The 22331-nt window shown below is 38.5% G+C and overlaps 1 protein-coding gene and 1 long non-coding RNA gene across 5 annotated transcripts in view; one reads left to right on the top strand and one right to left on the bottom strand.

Annotated features, from left to right (window-relative positions):
* The window catches only part of LOC122331052, a 32702-nt gene extending 16812 nt beyond the window's left edge, over positions 1–15890 (bottom strand). Inside the window, exons 1-4 of one of the 4 annotated variants that reach the window (XR_006248116.1) lie at positions 13952–14091; positions 13755–13865; positions 3161–3231; positions 611–2786 (exon numbers count right to left, since the gene is read on the bottom strand). This is a non-coding gene — a long non-coding RNA (uncharacterized LOC122331052). Of the gene's footprint in view, positions 1–610; positions 2787–3160; positions 3232–9033; positions 11870–13754; positions 13866–13951 lie in introns of those variants that run through there. The other 3 variants (XR_006248119.1, XR_006248118.1, XR_006248117.1) reach the window with 3 other exon arrangements.
* On the top strand, positions 12543–20768 carry oaz2a (ornithine decarboxylase antizyme 2a). The gene is given in 6 exon segments (XM_043228485.1): positions 12543–12702; positions 16076–16127; positions 16129–16206; positions 17385–17557; positions 17971–18056; positions 18881–20768. Coding segments are annotated over 6 exon segments (618 nt in total). The 5' UTR covers positions 12543–12604; the 3' UTR covers positions 19012–20768.
* The last annotated feature ends 1563 nt before the right edge of the window (positions 20769–22331 follow it).

The following is a 22331-nucleotide window of genomic DNA, read 5'->3' as shown; positions in this document are numbered from 1 at the left end:
TACATCATTTTACTTGGGTTGGCAAGAGAGGTTCTTACCTAACACCAGAGGAATGCAGAGAGAGAGAGAGAGAGAGAGAGAGGCTAGTGACTGTAGCGTTTCGTTTACCATCAGTCTGTCGATTACTCTGAAACATTCGGCGCTCCAAAATCTGACCTTTCACGTTTACAAGCAGATTTGTTTGATCTCCAGAGCTCCTTATGCTGATGTCTGACTCACAGTTTATAATTTAATGTTAAATTAAGGCACAAATAAAAAAGAAATGTGGTTGTTGCTGGCCTTGCATCAGGTGGAAATACTATGTTATAGACTGCATTTATTTGATTTAAAAAATACAGTGCAAATTGTTTATATATATATATATATATATATATATATATATATATATATATATATATATATATATATATATATATATACACACACTGTGTGTGTATATATATATATATATATATATATATATATATATATATATATATATATATATACACACACACTGTGTGTGTGTATATATATATATATATATATATATATATATATATATATATATATAAACAATTTGCACTGTATTTTTTTAAATCAAATATATATTATACCTTCATGTGTCATTTTAATTAAAAAGAAAAATCACAATCTTAATTATTCCCAACTTTTGACTGCCACTGAAAGATAGCACTACAACTTGATACTCAAGTGTCCTTCAAAAAAATCCAAAACAACATGCTAACTTTTTGAAACAGCAGTAACCTTGGCTTAAACTGTGAAAACTATCAGTTAATTTTCTAGCCTTATTGTGTCTCTGTGCAGATGACAGAGATAGGGCCGCGCGTGTGCGGTTATCCCGCAGGTCTCTCCAGGCTTCTTTTCGCATCAGAGTCATCCCGTTGAGCTCCACTTAACAGGTTAAATATTTCATGCTCGCGCCGAACTGCCACTTTGAGTTCAGAGATACAGACGTCGCTCGCAGCTCCCTACACTCCACAGAGCCTGCATCATTCAACAACTCTATTTCTATCCCCCCCTCAAAAACACTCAGAAGTGGAAAGTTACTGGTTTGATCATAGTATAGTTTTTACAACTTTTGACCCTTACGATTAAACAACCTGTTATTTATGAAAGCTTGTTTCTGACATTTTCCGTCAGAAATATGAGATGGTAGTCATAATTACCTTTTTTGCTGCAGAAATAAAAACAACAACAACTTGGAATAGTTAGATAAAAGCTCAACTCTGAGAAAAAAAGAAAACAAATTTGCAACTGCGAGAAAAAACTGTAAGATAAACGCCACAATTGCATTTTATTGCGTGGCAGAAACCAAAATTCATATTTGTGAGATCAACAAAAAGTTGATGCATGCAATTTATTTGCAATTTACAGTGTTTATAGTTTTTAATTGCCTCGTTCTTTAATAACAGCCTCTTTGCAAAACTGCTTCTTATTATAATAATTAAAAAAATTGCACTGAAACTGTTAATACTGCATTAAATAAAAAGGGAATTTGTTAAATCTGCAGAGTGGACGGTTCTACACACAGCCAGAAACAACACCCGGATGTTTATACAATGTCAGATTGATGTTGGACATGACGTTGGACAGACGCTGCATCCGACGTTGCCCTAACGTTGCCCTAACGTTGGATTTTGGTTACACAACCTAAAAACGACGAATATCAACATCAGCTGAATTGTATTGGACATCGATTTAACTGTCATTAGACGATTTACGATGGATTTTCTTCACCTGGCGTCGCAACCAAAATTTGACCAAACATCAACGTCCCATGACGTTCACAAGTTTTGACGGATTTTGAACACATTGTTCTCCTAAATCAGGGGTTGTTCTCGTTACCGAATCGTGCAAAAATAAGAGTAATTCATTTTCGAAGCACGGCGGATCGTAAGTTTGGGTTAATTAGTCCTTTCCGTTTTGCTGCGGCCTTCGGTTGGGGGATGCTGGACAGATTTCGTGCTTATATCATGATGCAATCCTTAAAGAAAAGAAAACTCCTCCACGCTGGGATAACGAGCTCTTTTGGTCGGAATTCCACTCGTTATTCATCAACCACGCCACATTCCAGTGCAGTGACATCACAATGAAAGACTCTCCGCTATAAATCATAATCTCTCCTTTCCTCTGATCAGTGCAGGTAAATCCACAGAGAAACGAGGAGGAATGCATGCATGAGATTGATTTCAATACCTCTAATATTATGCAATATTATGCAGGTTTGTGCCGTCTGAATTGCCATTCAAACAATAAAACCACCTTAAAAGAAGATTGAAAGAACATACCTATACTACAATCAACATTGTCAACGATAACAGCAAAAATAGCGAAAATAACTACTGAACATTTGGGTCAAATAGGATATTTTGCCATGAGGTCAGAAGGGTTGGGTAATCATTAGCTTCCTTTGTTTTGGCAGATTCATGAATATGTAGTTATGGAAATGTGTCTGCGTTAGCTCTTTCTCTCTGAATCAGTGCAGGTTTGAAAGTTCGACGTAATGGAAGAATTCGGAGGATTTCGCGTATTTCTGGCGCAGGTGAAGGCCCGTCACGAAGCGTTAGGATCATTTAAACGTGCTAATATTCCTGCCTTTTCTGTTCCTCAGATCCGCTAATACATCCAAACAGGTTTCACATGATCGGCGTGCTTTGTGAAACAGAATACTGTGGAAAAACAGCCGAAAGAAGGACAGGAGGAGATTTTGGTTATTGTGTCCAGCTGTTAGCTCTGGAGGCGTGTGGATGTGTGAGAAGGAAGAATATTTATCATTACGAGCCCTGCTGAAAAAAAAAAAAACTAATGTAATGGAATTATATTGGTTTTGATGGAAAGTATAACGGTGTCTACTGGTATGTGAGGGATTCTACTGAAGGGACATTAAATACTATGGGAAAAATGCACCAAAAAACAATACAATAATAAATTTTGCAATGGTTTTAATGCAAAAAGTGAATGGTTATAATAGTATTTTAATGGAAACCATTAGATTTTCTGTGCTGGTTTCTATTGTGTGCCTATTTATTTATTTTTAGCAGGAGCTCTAGGATTCTGTATTGGATTTTTAAGAGCATAGACAGTACAAATGACTTTCCTCTTATATTATTTGTACAGTATAGTCTACAATACACAACTGTAGTATATCGGTACTGACCTCCTCAGCTCGTATTAGGAAGGAGTAATATGGCACCACAACAGAGACTTTTCATCAAACTGGCAAGGAACCTGGTGAAACATAAGAATTTATTTTTTGTTTATTATTGTAATACTTGTTCAACAATGGCGTCCTCTTGTGGATATACTGTTAGTATATGAAAACGGCTTAGTACCTTGTTATTCCTGTGACCTTACCACGATGCAGCAAGTGGCGTTGAGTCCTCAAAAATATATATAGTCCTTTAAAACTTATTTAGCGCAGGAGTAGCTCCAGAAAAGGTCCTAAATTGTGTAAACCTTTTCAATGTAAGGATACGCGCTTCAGCCGCGTGTTTATGTTTGTTCTCGCGCAGAAATCACGTGAGTAAAGTTACAGCTTCCGCCCAATCCCTAAATCGACAAACGTGAAACTGCAATTATTTTTCACGTTATTGTAGGTTCAGTTGTATCAGAAATATCATAGCAAATGTTGGTGTATCTAAAAGTTAGTTGCCGCGTTTATTTAACTGAAAAATATTTGACTGGCACGAGACTTCCAGCAATTCAATGAGAAAAAAATTTAATTGAATTAAAAAAAAAATCGTACACCTCTGTTCTATTTGCTATGGTTATATATATTTTTATATATATTTATTATATATATATATATATATATATATATATATATATATATATATATATATATATATATATATATATATATATATATATATTACATTTTTAACGTATTATAGTAGGCGCGGCAATGTGTGCGAGACTTCCGGCGTCACAAAATTGTACAAAATTGCAAAGTGATATTACTTTAATGCATTGTAATAATTCGCGGATCGTTAGGCAAATAGTTTTTACTTTTTACTACTTTTTCTACTTTTTACTGTTCGTCTTCTTCACCTAAGCCGAATCGGAATTCTTGCACATTTATAGAAATAGGTCATTCCTGTCTTTAAAAAGACGGTGGATAAAAGTAAGAAATCGCTTCAATTCTATCTCATTTTCAACCACAATCAGCAGATGGCACTGTCTGCTAAAACAACTATACAGTAACGCATCAGCTCTTGTTTTTCACTTACTGACCCTGACTCCTGACCTCTCATGCAAACCCTTGCATTTCGACTCAGTTACATTTAAATCACTTTACAAAAGTCAGTCAAATTCAGTGACAGCTTTATTTTCTGGCGAAATCAGTATCGTATCACTAATCAGTTGTGAGTTTGAACCATGCGTGTGTTTATGTGTATTTAGGTCAGGGTTTGGTAATTAGGAATATAAACCCAAGCAGTGTCTGTTACTGCTGTTTCCAGCGCAGAGAAACGATTTTACACACACACACGCTCGTAAGCACACACACATTTTTTAAAAGTTTTGAATGTTTGGAGATTCTTTAAATCACTAACACATGCTGATAAGCAATGCCAAGCTTGCATCGTGCGTGTGTGCTTATTTAAGAGTGTGAGATGATCCTCATAACAGCATTATGTCATAATCCTGTATGTGTGTGCACACCAATGAACAACAGATGTGCATGTCTAGAGATCAGCAGCAGGTTTTTACGTGCGTCGGTTCAACCTAACAACCTGACTGCGGCTCTGTTTCCCCTTTAACTCCACATGTGCGCTGCTGAAGAATATCATTAACGTGTTAAAAGTCCATGTGAGAGCGATCATCAGATATTTTCTCTATAGATAAATGTTCACCTCTTGCTGATCCACCGCTTGCTAGTTTTTTTTAAATACGGTGCAAAACAAAACCGCAAAAACCTCCTCAGATCACATGGTCTGAGAAGCAAAATAGTAAAAAAACATCAACAGATCTTGAATTAACTTCAGTTTATCGTCTTAGGCATGAATAGGTTGCAACAGGATTATGCAAAAAACAACTCTTCGTCACAGACAGTCCCTTTTTTATTTCAAGGAGATGGTTGATAACAATTCAAAGGCAGTCTCACATCAGCTGCTGTATTTTGAAGGCTTTATTTGTCGGCGCTGCTAGTCATGTGATGAATATAGGCTAAATGTTCCACATCACTGCAAACAAACACGCTGAAAACAAAGCAAGTTCTGTGGAAAATATAAACGCTGTTTACCCGTGCAAAAGTGTTATGGTGGGTTCAAGGGCTTGCTAAAGTCAAAAGCGCCCGTATTTCACTAATAGCAGGTACTTCAGACACTCAGCATGAACAAGATGAGCTTAGATTTGGTTCAACATTCTCTCTATGTCTTTATGCTCATGGCGCTGATCTAAGGTTTCCTCTTCATGCAAGAGGTTTCCGGAATACATGTTTCCCAGCACTGTGTGCTGCTGCGCTTTGAGGTCAAAGACACTCTGACCAAACACTGAGTGATAAAAATCACATTATAAACCACAGAGCACATGCTTGCTTCCCCTCCCCCCCCCCTCCCCCCCCTCTCTCTCTCTCTCTCACACTCTCTCTCACTCTCTCTTTGCAGTGCTGTACAACTAATGCAACAGCAGAAAACTACTAAATGCAAACATGCTGAACTTGCCTTCGGTTCATCCGAGATGCAGATGAGTTTGTTTCATCGTCAGATTCGGAGAAATGTAGAATCTTGCTCACAGATAGATGCTCTGCAGTGAACGGGTGCCGCAGTTCGCAATAATCAACGCCATCCCAATGCATCAGTTAACACCTTGTGAAACGAAAAGCTGCATGTTTACAAGAAACAAATCTGTCATTTTAACTTTAAGCTGTTGTTTCTGACCAAAAAAATAGCCCATAATCAATAACAATGTGTTAAAAACGTTGTTGTCTCATATCAAAGTCCATAGAACTGTTTTAGACTGTTTTCGTTGGTAAGCAATGCTTGGTTCGTGCGTTTTTCTCTCCTTTTTTAGAAAAACTAGCCACTAGAAAAAGCAACACTATGGAAGGAGGACTCATGTTTTAGCCAGAAGCAATGGTTCGGAGTTTAACTGATGGACTGAAGTGGTCTGTATTATTGTTTTTATCAGGTGTTTGGACTCTCATTCTGACGGCACCCATTCACTGCAGAGCATCCATCAGAGCAAGTGACGTAATGCTACACTTCTCCAAACCTCCGAAACAAACTCAACGGCGTGGATGACCGGAGTAAATCCATTTTTACTTTTTTAATAAACTATTCCTTTAACGCTGTTGTTGTGTCAGTTTAGAGAAAGGCATGTGCTCTGTGGTTTATGCGATTGTTTTTTTGCTCATATACTTGACCCCAAGCATGAGTCAGACCGGAGCTCGTCCTGCTTCTTGTTTTGCAGCGATTCAGTCATGCAGAAATGGACGGAGAGAGGGGAAGTATGGGAGGAATTCCCTCGACTCGGCACAAATCTGCCCCTCTAAAGCCCTGCTGTGCAGCTTGGCCTACTTCAGGCCGTGTGGACAGAGCAGGGCCAGAAGGCTGAAACCGTGTTATTCTACAGATGTTTACAGGCTTGCTGGGAAGAGCACAGAGACCCGGACATACCCGGAATATCTGTCCTCTCCGAGCGCTCTGTGTTTAAACACAGAGATTAAGGAAAGCAGGGCAGTAACAACACGCCGATTAAGTGCTCAACAATGTTTTAGTGTCAGAACGTCATGCATCGGCCCGTGTTTACTAGAAGTTCTACTTAGCAGCTCGGTGGGTTTTTATATATGCGTAATACCACAAAACAAGGGCCCTTTCAGTATCATGGAATTCCTGCAGTGCTTGACCCTGAAGATTATGTTTTCCCTATGGATTTAGATTCCCTATGGATTGGTCATTCTCCAAAAATGTTGATTTTTCAGGCTTACATTATTCAAGCTTAATGTTGTTCAAAGACAACTTCTGTTTTATTCTTTATATAATTGAATAATTAAAAAAAAAATGACAAATTTACATACACAAAAAAGCTAATTTTTATAGACAATTCATGTAATCAGTTAATTAAAAAAATGAGATAATCTCTCTCTTTTTTTTTTAGCATTAACATGAACATTAAATAATGCGACACTAATGACACATTTAAAATAAAATAATAATAAATAAATTTAAGTGTAACTTCTCTACTGCCATGCTGGGACAGTGTGGCATACTTTTAACTTTTATTAAAATAAATAAATGAAATTATTAGTTAATAAATGTCAGTGAAACAATGGGGTTTTTTTTCAGGCACGAGACAAATTCAAATAAAAAATGTGCAAAAAAATCAGCATAACCACTGAATTAAAAAACTGTTAACTCACAAAGTGACTTCTTAATGAGTTTCCTGATTATATGAAATCATTATCGTTACTAAAAAAGTAAAAACAATCTTGTGTGACTATTTAGCATTTTGGCAAATTTGTGGCTTATACACAAATCACCCAAAACCAGGAGAGATGGCATAAGAATGATGATGCTTGCTAAGATTATTATAGTTGGACTAATCCACCCACCAGACCGGCATAAACTAGCCTGAACCAGATCAAAAAATCGTGCATAGTCCACTCTGAAATAATGTGAGAGAAGTTGGCCTCAGTTTACCAGAAGTGGTTGATCGTAGCTGTCTACTTGATAAAAGACTGCATTAATATAAAGCTACCGGCCATTATGTAAGACAGGAACAGTGCATTCATAATTATTCACGTTTTCTTAGCTCAAGCTGCTGTATTGGTCACGTTCTAGCTTCCTACCAGGAGTCATTTCAATAAACAACGCCCTAAAACCGACATTACCGGTCAGCGTGGTTCATTTCCAGACTGGAGACCTTTGAAGTTAAACACACGCACTCAGAAATGTATGCGCACTATCCTATAACCAGTTTTAAAATTAGTTTAGGAGGAAACAAAAATAGAATAGTGCACAAGAAGAGCGATCACCGTGGGAGCGTATTCAGCGGAAACACAAACAGAATTATGGGAAACTGAATTTTCTTTTCTCTGTGGGTTTCTGGGTCCAGAGAAATGGCTGTCACTGCACTGCAGTCCCACACCCTGATCCAGTGCAGAGTGTGTGTGTGTGTGTGTGTGCGTGTTTGTTCAGACTCGCACATTGTTTCTTCACTTCCTTGGTTGTTCTTATACAGCCCTTCTGATGCTTTTGGTGGAAGTGAGTCTCTGCTGACGGCCCAGGCTGGTGCGCTGAACCCATTCCCACGACCTGCTGCCCTTCCTACTCACACACTTACACAGTTCACCAAAAGATTGTACGATTTTTTTTCTCAAAGCATGGTGTGCAAAAATAGACTCAGATGGGAACAGTGAAAAGTCAGGGATCTCAGGACAGAAATGAAGGGTGCATTACTCTAATAAGCATAAATATATTAATATATCAATAGTATATGATATAATAATAATAATATATTAAATTATACTGTAAATTAATTATACAATTATTTAAATTGTATTACACTTAATTCATATAAAACTAATACAAATTACATTAAATAATATTAAATATCATATACATATTATGCAAAAATACATGACAATATATAACATAATATATATATATATATATATATATATATATATGTGTGTGTGTGTGTGTGTGTATATATATATATAATATATATATAATATACTGCTGTCAAATTATTAATCACAATTAATTTAATCCAAAATAGTTTTTGTTTACATAATATGTGTGTACTATGTATATTTATTGTGTATTTATAAATACACACACATACATGTATATATTTTGAGACAAAATATGTTTATACATTTCAAGTGTTTATATATCAACTATATGAATATAAATACACAAAATATATTTAGTATATATTATATTTTGTATATATTTTTTCAAAATATATACTGTATGTGTGTGTATTTATATTTACATGATAACTCTACACAGTATACATACTTATATTGCGTAAACAAAAACTTATTTTGCATGCAATTAATCATGATTCATTGTTTGACTGATTAATAACAATAATAATTTTAATAATAATAATAAGTTTAAAATGGTCTCTAAAAAGTCTAGATGAAGTCTTAGCCTGTCTAAATACAAAGGGATAGTTCACTCAAAAATATAAACGACATAAATGAACATTAATTACTCATGCGTGCAAAAAGTATTTTCGTTTTTTTCCCGTAGCTTTGTAAAATTACAGTTGATCCACTTATGTCACACGGACTACTTTAACAATGTTCTGGGCCTCTAAAACGTCAGCTCCCTTGCTCTCTATGCTCTCAGACTTCATCAACAATATCTTCATTTGAGTTCAGAAGGTCTTGCTTGTTTGGAACGACACGAGGGTGAGCAATTAATGACAGAATTGTAGTTTTTGGGTGAACTATCGCAGTAAATAGAGCAAATTCTGTAAGGTACGACTTTATGGATGAACTGAGAGTAATAGGAAGTGGAGCGCTGTGCTCTTGGAGGTTAATCAGATGCCACACAGGCATGTGTAATCAGCTGTCCTGTGGGGAACGCTGCAATGGAAACTCAAAGCCAGAACACAAAGTATTAGTGCCAATCAGCTTAATGTCGTACACAACAAAACCCCTGACGCGTGTACACAGAACCTCTGCTCGGCGCCAGACACACGCCAGCGTCCCTAGCCGTCCGCCAGGGGTCAGGGGTCAGAAGGTAACAGAATGTCTTTTACCGAAGTGCGTAGCAACCGATGTACCTCCGTATGCGTCAGCGAGGACAGAATATAATCAGGTGAGTGCGCACGAGGAACGGTCTGAACTTAGCGTCGCTGCTGAAAGTTCATTGGGCTGGACTGGGACATTTCTGTGTCGCTTAGCAGCCCGACTGACGGAGACTGGGACGGGATTTCATATCAGAAACACGACAGTCCACAGCTCACAGAATCAATCAAAATCACAGCCAATGAGAAGTGCGTGCAGGCAGGCTCTCACCGGAAGCGTGCGTCTCACAACAAACATTAACACCATTAAATGTGTGACAACTAGATGTTCGTGACCGATTTTACTTATTGTGACATTTTACTTATACGTACCGTGACGCACTTCGGAGAGAAACGGAATATCGAATGAGGAAACTAGAGGGCATCACTTGTTTTTTTCTACTTTTTAGTAGGCGTTTCAGTCATATAATCGACATGGATTGATTTGCACGGATGAAAGTTTCTCCACAAATACAGCCATGTGAAGCTAACAAAATAAATATAGCCAATTTTGTTTTGATGTGGACTTTAAACTCATTTTAGACTCGCTTTTAATAAAGCACAAAATCACCTGAGACTATCTGCTGTCATGTAGTTTGCGTGTTGTTGTTCCGCCACGGAAATAAAAACTATAAATATGTCGCAACTAATGTTACTCTGATTAACATGAGAAAGATCTTAGGACACAGCCTTAAAGGGATATTTAACCAAAAATGAAAATTCTGTCACTGCTCACAGCCCGTGTTATGTACTGTGTTTCAGTTTTAATTTGATAAGAATACTTTTGTGCACAAAGAAAACAAAAAATAGTGGAAAAAAATTACTTTCTTCTGAAATTTCTTCTGTGTCTTTGATTGCTAAGGTTTTCTGGCTTGGTTCTTAGGGATGTTACTAGGATGTTGTGGGTGATAAACAGGGTGTGTTGCTTAGCTTTTAGGACACCGCTAGGGTATTTCTGGCCTTCTCAACAAGTCACGCTCTTTTTAAAAAAGTACTACTAAACAAGGTATGAATGAAGCCGAAGTCAGAAGCAGTTTACTGGCATTGCCCTCTGCGACAGAGAATCTCTCAATCCAGCTCTGAGCTGATTACCTGACACAATAAACAAGCATTTCCTGGATGTACAAGAGCGTCGGGGAGGAAAAGATACAATGGAGCTTTTAATAGATCAGCAGGCCGATGCTGTCCATGGAATAAAACACTGTCTGTTCCCACTGGCCCATCGGAACCGCCTGTCCTACGTGTGTTTTCAGCTGGTCTGAGAAATCATGCCGAAGGGGTTTCGCAGTCCTGAATGATGACTGCTCTAAAAAACTCTGGCTTTGTCAAATATTTGTTATTCGTCTATCAGGGCGAAGCATCCATATGGAAAAGGGAATATATTTTTGTCGTTTGTTTAGCCCTGGAGGGTTCGTAACGCCTCCGTTTGAGAAAATACACAAAGGTATGTGTGACAGAAACTGTGGCAAGATCAAAGGTGAGATGTTCAGGTTGTCCGACTAGTTTAGCGGATTCAGACCTCACCAAATCAGATGGTTGCTAACGCCACACCTACTGTAGCCTATAAGAAAATGCAATCAAACACACAGCGAATGTAATCACATGTCAACAAGAACGAATGAGCTATGAAATCTAATCCTGAACCAAATTGCAAGTGTTGCCTCTTACTACTGTGGTTTCTGTTCTCATAATGAGATTCAGCTTTAAAGCAGGCTAAAGCCCAGCTTGATTAAGTTCCCGTATCGCAGTGGCTCTCAACTTCAGCGAATGGAAATAATAAATTATAACGTACAATTAGGATAAAATGGTCTGGATCTTGGAGCAAAATCAGCTTAAAGCCCCTGGCCTATGCTATCTAGAATGATTTATACAAACCTGCTGAACTTACTACTTACTACTGAAAATTCAAGCCCAGTGCTTTGTACTTAAACCCAATAAGATATCGACTGCGTTGTGTAGAGGTTTCTCTCTGGAGGTTGTACACTTCTCTCACGGAGACTGATCTTCACCCATCGCTGTGTAATGATCTGGTGTCCGGTTCCTGATACTTTAATCTCTTGGCCCAGGGTTGTTTCCATTATCAGCTCTTACATAAGTCTCGCTCCAAAAGTCCTGCAAAGGTCTTTAAAAAATAATCATTTTCGGGTGTTTAATTTCTAAGAACATTTTCATGTGATTTCACACATTTGACTTTTCTGTTGATTTTTACCACTTTTATTTTTCAGTTTAGATTCATAGGTATATTACACATAAATTAGGTTTTAAGCTAAAAAAAAAAAAAAAAAAAACATTTCTAACCCTCTATCAAGTTTTAACATTATACTTTTGAATCTTTCTTAAACGGGATTAAAACAATATATATATATAGCACAATGCAAATTCACTATGTTGACCTTTTGCTTTGCCCAAAACACAAAAGAAAATGTAATAGATTCAATGGTTATAATGGAAATAGCATTAAACTATAACGGTATCTAGTGTTGTATGATGGAATTTTGTAATTGTTTTTATAATGGTTTATAATGGTGTTTTAATAGAAACCATAAGATTTCTGTGATGGTTTCTATTGGGCTCTGTTAGTTGTTTTTTATTTAGAAGGACTGATGCATAAAAATACTGTAAAACGCCGTCACTTCCCTGTTCTACATCTGTCTCCCATGATTCTCCGCGCCGCACGTCTATGAATATTAATAAACCCGCGTGTCGCTCGACAAGCTTACGCGGCGTTCGATTGGCGGGCGTTACGTAGACTCATTAATATTCATAAGCGGTTCCTCAACGTCAGCGCGCAGCCAAAGCTCAGCGTCAAAGCACGGAGCGCTTATCTCAGAACGCGTCAGGGAGAATTGTCGTATAGATGGTGCATTTCTCCGTGGACTTTCTGCACAAAAATCACTCTTTTGGTTATCAGAGTAAAGCGGTCTACGAGGAAAACATGTGCAACACAGAGGAGAGGTGAGAAAATACACTGGATTTTTTTTTTTTAATTTTCCACCGTTATGCAACATTTTAATTTCTTGCAAGTTTTTGCAGCTGGCGATTATGATAATTTGACATATCTGTTCAGTATTTAATCTGTATTTAAATATAAAATAAAAAGAAAAATAATATAAACTTGATTTATAAAATGACAATTCATATATATATATATATATATATATATATATATATATATATATATATATATATATATATATATATATATATATATAATCATTATTATTTATTTATTAATAAATATATATAGATAGATAGATATAATTAATATTTATTTAAAATATTCATTATGTAATATAAAATATGTTAATATATTTAAACGTTCTGCAATATAATGTTCTTCTTATATAATTGTAAAATGATATCTTCAGTAATATTTCAAATCTATTTTAAGCTTTTTTGGATACAGAAATGTCATGTATGTAAATCATGAATGGGCAGGATTTATTGTGATGTTCTGAGGGATCAGACTCACAGACTGTTATCAAAGCGGATTTAATGTCGAGCAGACAGATGAGTGCGCGTGAGAGAGACAACTGATGCTATAAATATTTCATCCATAACCCCATCAACTCAATTAGGATTCATGAGCTCGTAACAGAACCAAATCGCTCGCCTTGCCCCAAAGTTCATTAGTTTTCCTAAACAATCTAATTTCCTGCTTTGCAATTTCTTAACCTGGATTGAGGATGGAAAACCCAGAATGGATCGCCTGCAACCATCCTGCTGTGAAACTCCACCCGCAGTTGTCTTTGTTTTTGTAACAAGATTAGCGCAGGTGAGAAGCTGATAAACCACATTTAACCTGAGATTTAAGATATTCTGAGCAAGGAATACAGGGACAGAACATTAGATCAACATTACATAAGCTATAGTTCCTAGAAAGCTCTGTTGTTCAGCTGCAGCATCACTGCAGTGGCCCTGTTTATAGTATCCTTCACAATTCAGGCATCACTGTGAATTCATTGCATATATCTTCATATTTCCCCCCCGAATCCATCCGCACTTACATTTCATGCAAAGTCCCGTTTCTTGTTTTTGTTGTTTTGCTTGGACTCCACCCAGACCTGCCACACTCAAAAGAGAAACACTTCGCTGAAGATCGCAGCGGCACTAAGTCTCTGTAAAAATAGAAACATGTCAAACTCGCTGTCAAAGAAGGCCATTTGCGTGTGGCTTTGTAATCTGACACGTGAAAAACACAAACCTGCCATTTCTCCCGGTCAGCGATTGGTCCGCAACACATTCACTGCGAGTTGAAGGTCGGACCTCACCTTTCGAGCCTCTTTGTAGCCAAATGATAACTGTTTTCCTGGAAGACTCGCAGTATCCTGTTTTGGTTTTGACTGTTTCCTGGTCCTTCTCCAAAACACTCACCAGAGCCAATAATTACTGCTCTAAAGATTAACCTGAATCTCAGCCTTTAAACATATCCGGACCATCATCCTGGGGTCAGCTGTAGTCAGGGATTAATTTAACGATATCGGATAGTTTTGGACATGGTTCTGCTTTTGGATTTCGTGAATTAAACATTATTCCTGTTTTATGCGACAGTTGTCCGTTAGTTGGATTTTAGAAAGCCCAGTACACTCTAGAGAATAAATAACTTTGGGTTCCCAAAGAACCTTTCAACGGACAGTTCGTAAAAGAAACATTTTGTCCAATAGAAAGGCTTCACGGTTGTTAAAGGTGGAACCAATCATCACGATGCCAGTCATTACGCTCTGATGAATTCTATGGCTTTTCGGAGAATTTTTTTTTTCTTTGAAGTGCCGATTGACCAAACAAGGCATGCAACAATCAAGTTCTTTGAATGGTAAACGAATCTAAGAAAGTCACAGTTTTAGTTTAGCTTTTTTTCTTTAACGTTGTCCTGGATCTCTTATCATCCAGAGCGTATAATCAGCGACGAGGTGGTGGTGGGGGGGGTGGAGGAGTTTGAATGTCAGAGGGTGAAAGCATCGGCTTTCAAAACAAGCTGACATTTCACTCGCAGATACCCACAGCGTCTATATAGAGACCAGGGGAGGAGAAGGAACGAATAAAGAAGATCTCACAATCAATCATGCTAATTCTTTGTACTCCAGTAACCAAAACAGAAATGCTTGGTAACAGCTTCACCTGTTTTCATGTGGTCACTATGCAGATTTTGTCACCTGGGTTACGTTGGGTTACCAGCGAACAGAAAGCGCTACGCCTCCCTCCTTTCGTTTGCCTGCCGGGTAATCTGGCTCATGAGATGTGAAAAAGCACTCTTGTCTTTGAACGGCCATTTTCAGCGTGTCATTGATGGCTGTCAGCTGATAATGGCGTAAAACATCAATGTTCTGTTTCCCGATCATCAACCTGGCAGTAAGCGATCATGAGATCTCCTTCATCTAGCTTGTTGTAAACAGAGCTTGTTTTGAAAAGCGGGAATGCTTTCGATCATAATTAGAGATTTATGCTGACAGGCGTGCGGCCTGGCTTCAGATGAGACGTCAGATCCAAAGATCTCCCAGCATGTCACGGGGACGAAAATGTCTGTTATTACCATCTCTAAAAGCCAGTGCTGTAACTCAAGCCCTCTGGGATGTGAAATGTTCTCAGCCAAGCTGCTATTTACAGACTTGTTTTCACATCATGTGCTTGTTTGTGATCTGCGCGAACTGCCTCCTGCCTTCTGTCTAGTGGAAAGTGAAACATCTGTCTCCAAGAACCTAACTGCCGTTGCTTACCGTTGTAACGTGTGACATCGGGTCAGTTTACGCTCGTCCAGAGCGACCTGATTCGGTTTGTGTAAAATTAGTAGGATAATTGATTTTCCATAAAGCCTTAGATGCCGAAAATGCTCATTGCAAGGCTTTTTCAGCTGTATGTAGTTAGGAATACTGGCATTTAACAGTTTGATGTTGCTAAGTTAGCATTGGGCTAACCATAAAGCCAAATACTCTTCGGGAATTAGCAAGAAGGGCGTGATTTTAGTACACCATTTGTCTCAAGTGATGCCATAGTCTGCAATCGGAGAACTGTTAAAGTGAAAACAGCGCTGCAGAAAATATTACAAGGTGACGGTATCTGATAATGCGTGAGAAGAAATATGGAAAGAGTTAGTGTAACATTTCTGTGAAGCAGACAGGCAGACTGTTGTTATGCTCTTGGCAGGATGGGTATCTGTTATCAGCTGGCACCCCGAGGTCTGTGCCAAGCCGCGTCATGCACTTGACTCATGATTCTGGAGGCAAACCGAGCAAGGGAAGCTTTCAGAAGCGCACGCCAATTTTTGTTAACGCACTTCGGGATAATCTTACACAGCTTTAAAATGATATGTCTGTCTCTCCCTGTCTTGTAGTTGTGCCGTTCTGGGCTCGAGGCAGTGGGCTCCAGGGCCTCTGTGGTGCTCCTGATGCCCCTCTCCCACTAACGAAGATCCCGGGTGGGCGAGGGACGGGCAGGGATCTCCCTCACAGCGTACTGCACAAGGTGAGAACACAGATTAAGCTCAGTTCATCCAAATACTTTAAATGCACTCGCCCTCAGACTGTCCAGTAAGTAGATGGGTTTGCTCACCAATGTTCAGACCGTGCCATTTCTAAAAAACACACACAGACAACCGGCCCAAGGGAGGAGACGGGTGTGAAGAGATCTCTAGAGCTTGTTATTTGTCACGTAGCTCCGTGCCATATTTACAGCTAGTGTTTCCATCTGGCCTACATACGCGCGGTGTTGGTGCTTGGTACTCGAGCTCTGCATACAGCTGACCAAGTGTGTGAGACTATAGATGTCAGCACTGTCTGTGCGCAGACATGTGACCGTCTCAAAAAGGTTAAGAGGTTTTGGATCACTCACACCTGTGAGACGGTCTATTGTGCAAGTGACTGCTGTCTGCTCTTGAGCGCATTTTTTATACGAGTTGATTTTGTTTAAATATGCCACTCTGGTAATATTTACAAAATCGATTGAGAAGGTATAGGATAACACTGGGTTATAACCAAAAATAGTCCCACATTGCTGAGGGTATTTCCAACTCAACGCGATACATGTCGCAATACAGATGTCATAAAGCAATACAATCTCTCAGGATGCTTTTTAAAATCTACATTTACTACATTTAATTATAATTTACTCTCTTTTATGTTGTTCCAAACCTATACGATTTTCGTTCATCTTTGGAACACAAATTTGATTTGAAAGCAGGAGCTTTCTGACCTTGCATAGCCAAGGACATTGTTACAGTAGTCCATTTGTCATCAGTGGTTAAACAGTTATTTTTTTGTGTGTGCAAAGAAAACAAATAAAAAAATAACAACTTTACCCCATAATGCATGCATGTGATGCTGCTGATGCATGTGTGGGCTGTTGTTTTTGGATGCACTGTGCCTTTAACTGTCGGAAATGATATGTGTATCATAATGCAAATATGTATTTTGTTTTGCATATTTCTAGGGACATATCGATGCAGTATTGTGAGCAAGAGACCGTATGCTAATTCATGCAACAACAATTGCGTTACTAGGTTACATTTTCGAAAACTTAAAGACACAGTTAATGTATAAGCAAAACGGAACTGAGACTGAAGAGCTAAAGAATAACCTTTGTGCTAAAATTTCATGCTCTTATAAATTAACATTCTAAGTAAACGCTGAATATATCTCCCCCAGGACGAAAAGTTAACGGTGACTCAGGTGGGCTCGGTGAGCGGCGCACCCCCTGTCCTGCACTTCCAGTACCAATTAAGCGAGCGGCGGTTCTCCTGCTGGGACACGGTTCTGTCGGACGACGCGCTCTACCTGGAAATCCCCGCTGGAGCTCTTCACAATGGCAGCAGAGAAGGGTACATCGAGTTAAATGACAGCAGAACTATATCCATCTGTCTCTGCATGGTTTGGCTTTAACAGACAGTTTTAGGTCACAGTAGAACGAACGGCTGGTTTATTTTAAGTCAAAAGCAGCCCAAGTTGGTTTTCCATATGACGTTTCATCACCGGTATGAAGCTGTAAAATATGCAGCCCCTCTTGATGAAAGTTCTTTCAGTCATTTCTCATTTAAGTCCATGGCATGTGCTGAGGTCACTGCAGGCGTTAGAACAGAGTGTTTTACCTTCAACAAGCAGGTGGTGGACTGTCAGAGAGCATTAAATATGTGTGTGTTGTCCTGTGGCTAGTACATCTGCATTATTACATAAGATAGACATTATGTAAAAGCAGCAGTGCGTCACCATCTCTGTCTCTCTCATTACGCTGCAGTTTCACCAGGCTGCTGGAGTTTGCAGAGGAGCAGTTGAAAGTCAACTACGTGTTCCTGTGGCTTCAGAAAAATAGAGACGATCGATGTAAGATACATTTAAGCGCGTTAAATAAGCATTCTACCAAAAAATGATTCTGTCATCTTTGACTCACCCTCATGTTGCACAAAACCAATACCATTTAAAGCCTGGTTTGCACCAAACAAATAACTATGAAAATAACTATAATAGCATCTGCACCAAAGCCTTATTAGAAACAGATGCGCATGCTTGTGTGTTTTAAAGAAGGATTCTGATTGGCTGTTTTTGATTGCTCATTAGGTGGAAGTAATTATTCTGAACGTGATTCTGACTATATTTTTTTTTATGTGTAGCCTTGACTTACTATACTCATACAACTAGAGCAATTATTAAAATTCATCATCTTGGTGCGAACAGGACTTTTTTTCCGTCTTTTTTTTCTCCATAATGGAAATATAATACGTCTCATCCACTTGTCTTGTGCGCTTTGTAATTTTTGGAGCTTGACAGGGTTATTATGACTGCAATAAGAGATCGTTTCAGATCGGCTTCACAGAAATAAACAGGAAAATAACAGTATCAACAATGCAAACTCATTTAATTGCAAGTCAGATTCAAAGTCTGCTTTAATGCAGCTTTATAAAAAAAATGCTCAAGTCAATTTAGTAGTTCATTCAGTTCAGTTCGATAACTGTAAAGCTCATCATTTATAAAACCAGTTCATTTCAGACAGCAAGGAACCAGTTTTTTTCTAAAAACATACATTTTAACATGAGACTGAGTAAAAGATAATAGACCTTCCACTTGAGTTATCTAATCTTTTAATGATATAATGAATCTGATGCCATAATTCACTAAACGAGAAACTGTGTTTGTCTCTACTTGTGCAGCGTCTATCATGAAGACCTTCCACTACATGGGTTTTGAAGTGGTAAAGCCAGGCCATCCACTGGTGCCGCCCCGGCCTGATCTTCTCTTTATGGTCTATTCCATAGACAGCAGCAGTTCTGATGAAGAGTGACCATCACACCTTCACTCACTCTTAAAATGCCCCCACCCCTCTTCCTCCCCCTTTATACTTCTGCATCAATGACTTTCAAGACAGGGGGAGGGGTGAAGCTGGGCCAGCTAACACTCTGATTGGTTCAGTTTCCGTTATTATCCCACCCATCGGTTCTGATTGGTCGTTCCATCAGCAGGAGGTGGGTTGGTGCTAAAGCAGAAATCTAGCATATCCTATCTGCTCATTCAAACCATATATCAAATACTGTTGTGTACACCATGTATAGAACATTCAGGACAGGATACAGATCACAGACATAGTCGTGATAGTTTTTTACAGAAGGGAATGCATTTATAACCTGTTGTAGACTGTTTCCAGTGGCTTATAATGGTGAAACAGGTTTATTCCAGATCGACGGTTTTCTCTGTTCTGGTTTTACTCTTCTTTAGATGTTTCAGCCGAAACTATCACCCGTTAATCATTTAACGTTCTCAGAGGAAACAAGCTGAATAGCTCTTAGTAACTAAGACTTGACTCAGCATAGTTCGTCCTTTATACGCTCATTAGGATTCATGCTGTGTTCTATTCAACTGAGAACAACTTCCTATACAGGAAAGTGCAATAGAACGCGCTTGAAGTCGGACTTCAGACTTTTGTGAAACCTGCAATTTCAGTCACAGGGACTGGGCAGATGGTGCACGGCTCAAGATCGCACTTCTGCATCCAAACATCATGCAATAAATATTGTAGAATAACGAAAAACTTTCAATATTGGATAGAACGCAGCATTCTAGTGCAAGTTCGTCAAAACGGTGTGTCATTCCAGACCCCAACAAGGCACTTGAGTGTAAGTTTAGGTTGAGATTAGTTGAGTCTGGTTGTGAGGTTTGCTTTTCTAGAGTTCTTTGAAGTAGAGGTTGTTCAATCGGGCCTGTTGCTTATACTCTTTAAAACAGAGCCAGACCTGAAAACTTCTAGATGCATGAGCATGTTTGTGATGAAATCATTCTGGTTTTAAAAAATCCTGAAGGTCCTTGTTCTTATTTAGGGAGATGCAGAGGTCTTCTGCACGAGTCTTACCATAGTCCATCACACCTTTTGTCTTCGCCATCCCAAACCAACAGGAAACACGAGAGCAAACCAACCCCACCCTCAGCCCCTCAGGGGCTTTAACACAAGCACTTTAGGAAAACACAAGCAATTCAGCCCCACGGTGCATTGCACATCCGTTACAGAGAGATGTGCATTGAGCCGTCCAGATGTCTTGCGGTGTTTAGTGAACTTGACATACTTGCCAAAGATAATGGTCTCCATTCAAAGAGAACGCCTCAAGTTTCATTCAGATAAGACTGGTGAACTTACCGTAGCAGCACCTACAGATAGCAGGCTCGGTCCCGGCGCAGTCAGGTATAACATGCAAAAACATTCCCTGAAACGGAAGCCTCTGTTTCACCGATTTCTGGTCATCTCTGTGGAAATTAGGTGCAATGAATCCAGTTCTGTATACTTCTCAGCAGGGTGGCCTTTAGGTTTTGCATGTGTAAATAGATCTTACCTTTCCTTATGGGCTGTGACAATAAGCTTTTAGAGAATGTTTTTTTTTTGTTCATCCACTTAAATTTTATTTTTATCTATACGATTTATTTTGTCTATACCGATTGATTTTTTTTGTAGCGTAGGATTTAGAGTAAATCGAATATCATTTAATGACAATCTACACTTGTATACCTTGAACCTTTTCCTTATGTCCAAATAAAACACATGACAAAACAAAACCTCGCCGACGTGCCTGTTTTTCTTTCAAATGAATCCTTTGTCAGAAATGAGCTGAAAAGAGAAATACGCAAGTTGAGCAAATTGTTACGCAAATTGAATAATGTGCAAATTGAATAATGTGCAATCACAGTTGCAAAGGGGGGAAAAGTTCACTTTAAGATTAAAATTTTGCAACTAAAGTAAAACTTAATAAACGTGCATTTACCTTTTTGGGTCTTCCATGGAAAATGCTCCTTATAAAATGGTCTCTGTTTATTAAAATAATGTAATTCATAACTTTCAAAAGTCATTCACATTAAAACTGTCTCGTTCAAAGCCAATCAATGACAAGGAGTCCAATAAATATAGTTATTATAATTACTATTTGTTGATAAATTTTAGTACAGTTTAATTCACACATATTTAGTGTAATGTTAATAAGAAACAGATCAAATTCACCAGAAAACACTACGTATGTATGATTATAAACCGACAGCTACATTACATTTCCCATCAACCTCTGGGGCAGCACAATACATAATACATAGAGCACACTCCCATGCACAGCGAAATTCATTAATTGTAAAGTGTTCATGTTTATCGAGTAAAGTATTCTAACACACGGATATCAAAAATAAATCGCTTCAATCTGGGTTAGCGTTTCAAAATCATCAAAGCCAGCACAAACAGACTGAGCCTTGCTTATTTTTTTAAAGCTCACTTAAAATCGTTATTTAGATACGACTTAACGTCGTCTTGAAAAACACTTTTGGAGGTCCCTTCATTCAGAAGCTCTGACCGACTCTACTCTCGTTGACGGACAGAGCTGGCAGACCTGCGGGCCATATGCACTTAACGATCCGTGCCGGGTTACATCACAGTAATCTCGTCCATTAAAATGACCTACATTCTCTCGGCCTGGAACACGTTAAGATTTTTGCGCTGCTGGGTTACGTCCTCATGTTGAGGCCTGACCTCTGAGACCGTAATCCTTCCCCCGCGCTTATGCAACACCTGCCGAATTTCCCCGCGTTTCTTAGAAAGCCCGCGAAACACGTTAAAGAGTCAGAGATTTGGTTAATCCCACATAAACGACTCACCCTTTGATATAACGGTCTTAACTCTTAAACCACACAAAGCGTCTTTTTCCAATATATTAGAGAGTCCATGTCATTTCTATAGCATTTTAATCAAAGTAGTATAGTCACCGGTTTCACTAAATGCTAAATTCAACACGGCGTCATGATTAAGGTCTACAGATAAGATATTTATACTCATATCAAAGGATGAGTCTTTAATGTAGTCTTATATGTACACACACACACACACATCATGAGCATTTATGGCATTTCAAGGTTACCATAGTGTTTTTTTTTTTTGTAAAGGTTATCTAGGCACAGAGACGCAGTCTGGGGCCCACTCCAACCTGAAAACTCTTAGTTATACAACACTCAAATTAGGAGGCAGAAATTTCCAGATGAGCACTTTTAACATTTTATCTATTATTCAACATAAACCCGCCAGCCGCGAACGCCGAGGAACCTTCCAGACTTTCCACAGAATGCGCATTCGATTCGAAAAAA

This window comes from Puntigrus tetrazona, chromosome 25 (assembly GCF_018831695.1).
Source record: "Puntigrus tetrazona isolate hp1 chromosome 25, ASM1883169v1, whole genome shotgun sequence".
Lineage (NCBI taxonomy): Eukaryota > Metazoa > Chordata > Actinopteri > Cypriniformes > Cyprinidae > Puntigrus > Puntigrus tetrazona.
This window is presented reverse-complemented; position numbering and strand designations above follow the sequence as displayed.